The sequence below is a fragment of the Lontra canadensis genome, unplaced genomic scaffold, assembly GCF_010015895.1.
Source record: "Lontra canadensis isolate GAN:19392208 unplaced genomic scaffold, GSC_riverotter_1.0 scaffold30, whole genome shotgun sequence".
Lineage (NCBI taxonomy): Eukaryota > Metazoa > Chordata > Mammalia > Carnivora > Mustelidae > Lontra > Lontra canadensis.
In genome coordinates this window covers 20,863,828-20,874,275 of record NW_022631024.1, presented here as the reverse complement: position 1 = coordinate 20,874,275, position 10,448 = coordinate 20,863,828, and the positions used below count along the sequence as shown (strand labels likewise).

Below are 10,448 nucleotides of genomic sequence, written 5' to 3'. Positions count from 1 at the left end.
AAAAAAAAAAAAAAAACCAATACAGAGGTCCCAGGGTAGCTAAAAGAGCTAAAGAAATCATCTTTAAGAATAAAAACGATTTGGGGGCATTTGGGGGCTCAGTGGGTTAAGCCTCTGCTTTCGGCTCAGGTCATGATCTCAGGGTCTTAGGATTAAGCCCCGCGTCAGGCTCTCTACTCAGCAGAGTAGAGAGCCTCTCTCTCTCTGCCTGCCTCTTTGCCTACTTGTGATCTCTGTCAGATAAATAAATAAATAAATAAATAAATAAAATAAATAAAATCTTTAAAAAACAATAAGAAAAGAATAAGAACGATTTGGAACATTTACACCACTTGTGATTGTGATACTCGAAGCTACAGTAATAAAAACAGAGACATGCAAATGCTCAATGCAACAGAATGGTTCCTAAATGAGGTCCACAGGTGCACGTCAATTAATGGTCTACAAAGGGAACAAAGCGTTTGAGTGGGAGACTCCCAATCTTCTAAACAATCAGGTAAGGGCAGAAGGGCTGGAGGCCCACATCAGACAGGAATGTAGTTCGATCGCTACCTCCTTCTTCCCGCAAGTGCTTGCTGAAGATGGGTCACACACCGAAATACATCTGAAGCCATAATGCTTTAGAAGAGAACGCCAGATGACCTTCCCAACCTTCGAGTGGGATGGAGAACACCCCACTTCCCCACCCAGAAAAGAGACATTGGACTTGCCCCAAATTGTAAACTTCTGTTCTTAGGAAAAGGAACACAAAGTAACAGACCGAGCAAAAACACCAAAATACATCCCTCTGCTGAGGACTTGGTCTATAATCTGCAAACAGCTCCTCTGCTCCCAGCAGAAAGAGTCCAACTAAGAAATATGCAAAAGGCCGCGTACCTTGCAAACGAAGATCTACACATGGACAGCACGGATCCGAAAGGGGCTCGGCCACAGTCACCAGGAACACAGATACAAGCCATGACACCACCCCGCGCCCACCAGAGCGGGCGAAATCAAAGACAGGAAGCGCTCTCACACAGGCCTGCGCGGAGTGGCACGGCCACAGCGAACCCGCACCCAAGTCCCCCCGACGGACAAACTCAACGCTCCCAACTGACCGCAGCTGAGTGCTTGCAGGCGCCTGACGGATGACAGCCCCAGACCAGAGATGCTAATGTTCATGCAGTGGGGGCTGGGTAATTCCAACAATCAACCGACGCGAGCCAACAACAACAAAAACGGAGCAAGGGCAGCAGGGAGACAGACTGATTCACAGACACCCTGTCTGCACGAAGTTCCACCGAAGGAAAAACCTCGTCTCTGCTGAGAGAAATCTGAACAGGAGATGCCTCTTGGGGACAGGAACCAGCCGGGAAGAACAGAAAGAAACTTCCCGCTGACAGATGGGAATGCCCTATTTAAGGGACAGGTTACATGGGCAAAGGTGTCTGTCAAAATTTACTGAGTTATACACATAAAACCTACGCACTTCCCCATATATAAACCATATCCCAATTTTTAAAATATTAAATATAGTTATTTCACCCCGACACCAAATAAATCCCACCTAGGTTCAAGAGCTGAACTGAAAAATAAAACACCAGAAAAAGTGCTAGAGAATATTTCTATAATTTGGAAGCAGAGGAGGATATTCTAGATAGAGTGCATAATCAGAAGTGATGGTCACATTTCAGCACATAAAAAGCTTAAATTCAGTATGGGTACAAAGCTACAGTGCATAGACCGAGCATACAAACCAGTAAGGGAAACACGAGCACAACGAGATCTTGCACCGAGCTACGTGAGGGGAGAGGCCGCCTGTGCTGCAGACCAGCTGGTCGGTGTGAGCTCTACCGTGCGGAGGTGTCGTTGGCTCTGGCTGATGGGAGCCAGCAGGGAGCGTGACCGCGGGGTGTGTGAGCCCTGGGAAATGTACCCTGTTGGTGGAGGCAAAGGCTGGCAAACATTTTAGGGGCGGGTTTTCGGGGCTCGCTTCCACAATGTCTGCTGTGGAATGCCCTTTGACCCCTTTCCTAAGACAATGGCCGCACAAGGAAGGCGCACGGAACTCTTCTTCCTGGTGCCGCTGTTGTTAGTGGAGACTGCAAACGTCCATGTGCCATCAGTGAGGACACAACTGCAGTCACTCACGGGCCACAAACAGGACAAACGTCCACACAAGTGAGGGGAGGCCAAGAAGGGGCACTGCTGGTGGGTTCCCCGGTTTCTCTCCAGTTCTCATGTGCCGGTTTGTGTCTGGCAATGAGAGTGGCAGCTGGGGTGACTGTGGTCACTTCCAGCTGCCCCAGCAGGGAGGCCTCAGAGGGGGCCTCTCACCCAGCCACCCCACCTCTGAGCGAGGCCTACACCCACCCCTGCAGTCTGTGCCCTGCTGGAGCACAGGCCCCTCCCTCGCCCCAGCCGCAGGGCTGGGGCAGAGACATCAACAGCTGGAGCTGAGGTGGTCACCGTGGAGCCCTCCTGGACCAGATGAGACCCAGCAGCCTGACGCACGGACATCGGGCTCCTCAAAGCCAGAGCCTGTGGGGGCTTCAGAGGCCCCGCAACTCACTGTGGTGTTGGGGGGGCGGGGCGGTTCACTTACCCCACAGGCTGCCCTAACACAGCAGAAGCGTTCAAGTTTTCAACTGGACTGAGTCCCAGTTTAACAGAGAGTTGCGCGCACACCTAGCACTTGGCCCGGTGCACCACTGGTTGCCTGCAAGGTAATGAGCTCAGAACCCAAGGAAGGGTGCTGGGGGCAGGGCCACATAGGGCTGGTGGGTTCCACAAGGCCTGAAACCCAAGCTCTACGTGGACCCCCTGCCACCCTACCCACTGCCTCTGGGACACCGCCTCCTAGGGGTCCGCTGCCCCAGCACAGCCCTGGCCCTAAGGCACTACCCAGAGGAGAAAAGACAGGCCTGGGGAGCCAAACCAGAGACCTCCTGGAGGAAGGGGCATCAACCTTGTGTAAGATCAGCCCCACCTCTGTCCCACTGGGTCACAGACACTCCCGCACACCCAGGCCTGCAGTCCCCTTTCCAAGGGCCTGGGGGATGGGGGGGTGGGGGGAAGGCATCCCGCCTGGGCTGTTTACAAAGCACAGAGAGCTGCTACGTTTCAGATAAACGTCTGAACGCGTCTGAGTGAATGAGTTCTGTGTATAAAGGAGACAAGCATTCAGCGGTTTCTTCTCAAGCTTACAGGCACCCGGTGAGGGAGCCCAGCCCTGCACAGAACACAGAGCCCGTGCGTTTGGGACTAGCAGGTTCCTGCCGCGGGAAGAAAGTCCTCCAGCCTCACCACGTTCAAAAGCAGATCTGATCCACACTTCTGGGGACTTACCTGGGGCTGCTCTAAGACAATGTTCTGTTCCTCCGGAACAGAATGCGACCTGGGCCTCCATGCCTGGTGCTGGTTGTACCAAGACTTGTAAACACACGCACACATGCGCACACACACACGCACAGAGCGACCCGCACAGAAATGTCTTCCGCTTTGGGGTGCGGGCATAGGGTGTGCTCTTCGAGGTCAAGAAGGCGTGAGCATCCAGGTCCACTGGGGGGGCTCCGGCCCGGCCGCGCAAGAACCCTAAAGCGCCCCCACGAGCAGTGCAGGTGTTCTGCAGAAACCAGGTGAAACGATGCCATAAGAAAAACCTCATTTAAAGTACTTCTTTTTTTTTTATTGATTTCATTGAAAACAGAACAAGAAATGGTCTGAGCCAAAAGACTGCTCTTAAAACTGTCAAAAACATTTTAACAGAAAAAAATAAACATGACTGCATCATGAGTGTTTTAGAAGAGCCGCACAAAAACCCCACCGCCACTGCACTAATTACAGTGTTTAGAAAAGTAGATGACCTGGCGGGCCCTCACACAAAAGGTGACGGCAAATTTATTCCACGACAAGACTAACATTTTAAAAAAAGTTTTTTCCTGCATTTTATTCTAAAATCACTTTGTTCTCTTTATACAGTTGATAGTTTATTTTCACATGGTGAGTAGAAACCACACCAGAATCAGCACCGTTGTCTGTGTTTTGTGTTTTTTATTTGTCCTAATGTTCAATAATGGTAGAAAATAAATCAGTTTATTCATCATCATAGCATGTGGTTTAAAAATCAACAGAAGGCGCCAGCGTCGCTGAGCCGGCGGGGCTGGTGCGGGGTCCTCCGGGGGCCGTGGCCCTCCTGCACCCGACAAACCGCTTCCTCGGAAAGAAATGCATTAGAGGTCTGATATATAGGACTAGATATAGAACTTCTTTAAAAAGCAAACCCACATTTTCTCCAAAGTCAGTGACGGCTCGGCCTGGACCTCTCCCAGGTCGAGGTGGGGACGGCGTCCGCACAGCACCCGGGACGGCACCTGCCACGCAGGCCTCGGGCAGGCGGGTCCACGGAGCAGCTCGTGGCTGACTGTGCCTTCAGCAGGTGCCACGCGGGGATCTGGGCCCACAGGACTTGGCCAACAAGCCCCACAGTGGAACGGGAACCAGGGGAGTAGAGGGGGAACGAGAAATGTGGAAACGACAAAACCATCATCAGAAACTCACAAGGTCACGCCAGCGCGGAATCCCAGAGTGTTCCCGAGCGCCCGCCCCCGGCCCACGGGCCACCACGCTGGGGCCTCGCAGCCCTGCAGCCCCAGGTCGGGGCCTTCAGGCATCCACTTCTCCTTCCTCTCCGACCGCAGTGTGCACAGCACCGACGCCCGGTGCCCCACGCCGGCTGCCGCTCAGAGGGGGTCAGCGGTGGAGGAGCTGGTGTCAGGCAGGCCGTTTTCCTGGCCCTCCTGGGTGGCGCTGGCCTGCCGCTGCGCCAGGGCTGTGCTGGAGTGTCGGCACTTGGGGGAGCCACACCGGCAGCCAAACAGCTTGCCTTTGATGTCCCAGAAGCGCTCCCCGTAGTCAAACCTGGGGAGAGAGCAGAGCTAAGGGCGGCGTCCAGGCCCCACACCGCCTGGCGGCAGGGGGGACCCAGCCCCAGCAGAGCTGTCTGTCCCGGCTCAGAGTTGTGGAAACACAGAGAACCACGGAGAATAAGCCTGTAAGCAGCAGCCCACACCCGCACCTAGAAGGTCCCCAAACTTAGCCGGCCCCTTGGGGATGGCGGCACCTACCCCAGCTGCTCCCCAGCCTCAATCAGGCGGGTGCTGAAGAAGGCAATCCTGGGAAACCGCAGGTCCTGGTGTGACATGAACACGCGCACGGGCACCAGGTTGGGCTCGCAGTGGTGGTTGATGAAGCGGCTGACATTCCCGTAGAAGCGAGCGTCGATGCAGTACACCTCGCCGTCCTAGTGGGCGGGAAGGAGAGCAGGGAGCTCCAGCAGGAGCCTGCAGATCTGCAGACCGCAGGCAGAAACGCGGCCCAGAGCAGGGCACAACAGGCCTCAGGGCCACGGGGATGCTACCTACTCCACACCGCAAGCCAGACATGGACCATCGGATGCTTGGACACCACTACTCCCATGAGGAAGGGGGCAGGGCTGCGGGGACCACGGGGTGTGGCAGGAGGTTGGGGGGCAGGTGGGGAGTAGCTCTTTGGGACTTGGTGATGGAGGAGCAGATCCCAAGGAGTGGCTGGGAGACACGGAGTGGGCGGGCAGGTGGGACAGAGGGAGGGAAGCAGCGCTTGGGCTAAGTGGTCCGTCACAGCCACGTGACAGAAACACTGCCAAGTCCTGCGAACCCAGCGGCACAGAGAAGAGCCAGGACCTCGGGAGCCCCGGGACCCTGCCCCAGCGCCACCCCTGTGATTACGAGCAGAAAGGACCAGAGCTGACGGTGAGAAAGGGGGGCTGGCTGGGGGCCTGACCTCACCACAGGAGCCCCTGAAGTAGCATTCTTCTCTGGAAAAAGCCAGAGCACTGGGGCCTGAAGTCCGAAGGGTCACGTGGTGAGGAATGTGCATGGCCTGGGTACTGAAGGGGGCGGGCATCTGCCCTGGGACGCAAGGAGCGGAGTCCTCCAACCCTCGACAGGCTGCAGCCCCGTCCCCCTAGAGAACCCTGCCTGCCCCGGGGCCCTGAGCAGAGAGCCCACTCACACCGGGTCTGCCCCTCGCAGTGCACGGCCGGTGAGCAGGGACATCCCCCACGGCTACGTCTGTGGGAACTTATTACATAGGAACCGAGGGCCACGTCTGGGAGGGAAGGCCAGATACACCACGAGGAGAAGGGGGCCTTCCAGGGTGTGTCCTGTGGAGGGCAAAGCATTGACCAGAAGCCAAAGGACCCTTGGGGGTCAAGGAAAGACAAAATGGTGACGGAGGGTTGTCTCAGACAACCTTCCCCCAAAACTGAAGGCGACGTGTTCTGACCCAGCAGTCCTGCCTCTAGGCAGAAACTGCACAATGACTCGCATGGCACAGCCTTTGGCCTCTGCCTCCGGGTGCCACGGACTAAACATGCAGGTGGCCCCCACGCAGGAAGCAGCTTCCCTCCTGCAAACAGCCCAGGAATCTGCGACCAGCCCTGGAGGGCACGCGGCCCGACCATGCGGGGCACACGGGGAAGACCCTTGTGTGGAATGAGGCGTGAGGCCGGACCCCATGACTGCCGGGCACCATGGGGCTCAGACCGTGTGCACAAGTCCCCGCCTGAGCCAAGCCAGGACGGATGCCGGGGACGCCAGGGCAGGCGGGGGAAGCCACCACCTCGACGGAGACCGAGCCCGCACGCGAGCCTGGCCGGCCGGTCGGACAAACCGCACAACGCCCATCAGAGGCGGGCTGGAGCTGCCCACACAGCAACGGGCAAAAAGGCAACAGACCAGGCAGATGGACACGTTCCGTAGAACCCACAGCGCCCGGCCCTGAGGCGGCCCAGATGCTGCCCGAGCAGGCGAGGATGCTGCAGCCCCCGTTCGGGCGGCCCTGGCGACAGGAGACATAGCACGTCCCTCTGAGAGTGAGAATCTCAGAGACACACGAGAGAATCCAGTGCAATTCCTCGGTCCAAGCGTCCCGCTCTGGCCGTCAGAGCCAGCACGGGACGGCTGGGCACAGCCTCCGCGATGCAGGCGAGGGCGAGTGCCCCACAAAGAGGCTTGTGGGCAGGACGGGTCCTGGAGATGCTACTGCAAGTCTCAGCAAAGGCTGAGATCACCTTGAGTGTCCCCAAAGCAATGAGAACCCTGTGCACATACTCAGAATACGTGATCCCTGAGCCACGGGCACGCCACCTTTTCTGTACAAAAAGCAAGGAAGTAAGAAACACACATGGACACTTGGTGTTCCTACGAAGGGTCACCTGTGGGGGTCGCAGAACAGGCAAGGCTCTTCTGAGCAGAGCCTTTCTAGGTAATCTCTACTTTAAAAGCATGTAAATATTTTATGTAACTAAAAAATAGATTTTAAAATTCTACAATTTGTTATTTATTTCTAAAGCACTTTCTACCCCCAACATGGGGCGTGAACTCACAGCCTCAAGACTGCGAGCCTCACGCTCCACCAACTGAGCCAGCTGGGCACCCCTAAAATTCTAGAATTTAAAATGAACTAAGACAAACACACCCGTGTGTCAAACTAGGAGCCCACCCATCCAGAGAGCTGTCACACCAGGTGCTGCCCAGGGGTCTCCTGGTCTCAGCAAAGACCCGGCATGCACACCCGCACTGCGGTGTCCATGGCCAGCACATTAGTGACACCCCTACGAAACCACCGACACTGCGAGGAGCCAGGACCTTGACAGGCGGGAGGCGGGCATCAAAGTCAAGGGCTTCCACAAACCCCAGCAGTGTTCAACCCAGTAATGACGGGACACGTTTTTAAGAATTCTTTCATTCCAGAGTTCTGACCCCTGGTGTCCTGACCGCAAGGACCCAGGGCAGCTCAGAGACATCTGAGGCTGAACAAGGGAGCCGGACACAACGAAGCCAAGGGAGGCGAGGCCAGAGCAGACAGGCTCCTCTGGTGCCAGACGCAGACGACGACCAGTCACAACACTCAGTACAGGACAACCGGAAGCTCTAACTACATGCGAGAGAGAAAGGAGGACAAGACCCCGACCCCTTCAGCACCAGTAAGTCCTGCCGCACCCCTCCTCAGTGGCAAAAACGAGTGATCTTGCCTGTATGCGAGGGGCCGCTTGAAAGCCCACGTCTGGGTGGGGAAGATTCTTCTTTCCAACATAAGAGTCTGTTAGGAAACGTGAGAGATGGGACACGCCTCAGGGAAGGCTCCGGCACCAGGAGACGGTGGGCAGCCAAGGCTCACCTACTCCGGGCCTGGGAGAGGCAGACCCCAGGCTGCCTGCACCCTCACGCTGTCTGCAGAGACAGAGAACGGGGACGCGGCCCCCACCCGCACGCACACGGACGCTGGTTCCTGCAGGACAGCGCAAGGGTCGCACGGCTGCCCTCAGGGAGAAGTAATGATGGGACGCAGCCCTGAGAAGACGGGAGCAAACCAGCTGTGCACAATCTGGGGAAACTGAGGTCGGTCTCGTGAGGCACGACAGTGACGCCCCTGCAGGCACACGCCGGCTCCTCAGGAACAAAACGACAGGTTTTTGAGTGACGTCACGTTCCTGGCACAAGAACAGATGAAACAAAGTGGGATCTGACGCGTGGCATGTACGGCTCTCGACCGTGCGGCCTTTCTCTCCTCCTCTGTCCTGTGGGGCCGTCACGATATAAGTAAGAGACTGTCCACAGAGGCAAGAAATAGGAACCCTGGAGGCAGTGCCCATCCCTAACTAACAGAGAGACCACAGGGCAGCCAGCGTGGGTGCGGGGCAGACCGTCAGACCTGGGCAAGATGTGCGAGGGGCACACGGAGGGGCGGGGTGTCCTCAGGGTGAGGAGCACATGACATCACAGGCCCTCATGCCAGGACCGGACCCCACCACAGGGGAGGCCACAGCCTGAGACCCTCCGAGGGTCCCTACCGGAAGCAGCATTGCCCAAAGCCTGCAGGACATGCACAGGCCTCCCCTGATGCCAGGGTTGGGGGAAACAGCTGCAGGTTCCCCACCCCTGCAGGTGCGGAGCACAAAGTTGAGTCCCCGCCCACTGGTCCCTGTGCCCCACTGTCCCCCCATACCACCTGCGTTTTCCTTAGCCTCTGGCATGGTGTCTCTCAGCAAAACTGTTTTTCTGTGGTTTACCTCAAGTTTTTGCTCACCTGACCACACTCAGCTTAGAGACTCCGTGGGGACAAGGGACACAGGTACACAGAGAAACAGGAGAGCTGCCCATCTTTGGAGCAAGAAGCTCTTCCAAACCTGACTGCTGCCCAGCCGGGCCGGCATCCGTTCCTGGCCACGCAAACACTGCATCTTTCCCACCATGACCGATGCTGCTTGGGTCTTCAGACGTGTGTGCCACTTGCTCTTCTACAGTAGTTCTGATAAAGAAACTACTTGTCCCTCCTAAGACAAAAGCGCATGGGAAGGGAGCTCCGTGCCCCTGCAAGCCTGCCCCACTCCGAGAGGCTGAGAGTGTGCAGGCACCCTGGTTAACCAGGGCAGATTCAAGCAAAGAGGCTAAGAGGAGGTGGGTATTCAGAAGGTTCTAGAATAGCAAGGACAGGGAGACTCTGGGGTCCTAGCACAGACCCAGAACCTGGGGACGGCCCAGCCCAGGGAAAAGGTAGGCAGCTTGGCAACAGGTGGTCAGATCCCAGACACATTCTGAAGGGAGAACCAGAAAGTCTCCCGATGTCTTCGACAGTGGGTGAGAGTGAGCAGTGGACACAGACGCCACAGGCACAGGTATGGCTACGCCACTGGGGACACAAGGTCTGAGCTGGAGTGAGCCCTGGGAAGCTCCGGAGTACAACGTGCACCAGAATGAACCAGCCAGAGAAGCAGGCTGGAGGGCTCGGCCTGTGGGGCCCAGCCTGGAGGGGTTGGACTGAGAGGAGACTGGAAGTCCAGGAGTTGGGTAGGGGCAGCCACAGGCAACAGCCAGCAGGAGAGATGGGGCTGCTAGAACGGCGCCCCACTAGGGTCTGGGGTCTGCTGGGGCAGGCTGGCTCCATGCCCAGACACCAGCCAGCGGAGAAGACTGGACACTGTCAGATGCCAGCGCCCGAGGGGACCAACAGACGGGACAGTCCCAGTCAAGTCCCAGCAGCCTCCTCTCGTACACGCACCCTGGTTCTAAGTGCATACGGAAACCCAGAGTGCTCTGGAGAGCTCCAGGGACCTTTAGAAAGGGATGACCTGGTTCCAAGATTTCCCCTGAACCGACAGAAGGGAAGAGACAGCAGGGTCAGTGTGAGGTTAGCAAATAAATCAAAGGAACAAAACACAGTCCAGGCACGGACCTACTCCCCACGGTCCAGGCAGAAGCTTTTCCAGCCGACGCCCAGGCAGCACTGAAATCACCGTTTACGCACACGGACAAAGGGGAGTCTCGAGCCTTATCTCGAGCCACACAAAAGATGGACTGTGGATCTAGCAGCCAAGAATATGAAAATCCTAGAGAAAGGAGAAAATCTTCACAACCTCGTGGGAG

General features: G+C 56.7%; 1 protein-coding gene across 4 annotated transcripts in view; it reads right to left on the bottom strand.

The window, feature by feature from the left end:
• Positions 1-3,641: 3,641 nt before the first annotated feature.
• Positions 3,642-10,448, bottom strand: part of EHMT1 (euchromatic histone lysine methyltransferase 1) — a 71,051-nt gene continuing 64,244 nt past the window's right edge. For all 4 annotated transcript variants that reach the window (XM_032866341.1, XM_032866342.1, XM_032866343.1 and 1 more), the window contains 2 exons: positions 5,106-5,281; positions 3,642-4,899 (listed from right to left, as the gene is read on the bottom strand). In XM_032866341.1, the coding sequence (XP_032722232.1) occupies positions 4,722-4,899; positions 5,106-5,281 (354 nt within the window). In that variant the 3' untranslated portion in view covers positions 3,642-4,721. The remainder of the gene's footprint in view (positions 4,900-5,105; positions 5,282-10,448) is intronic.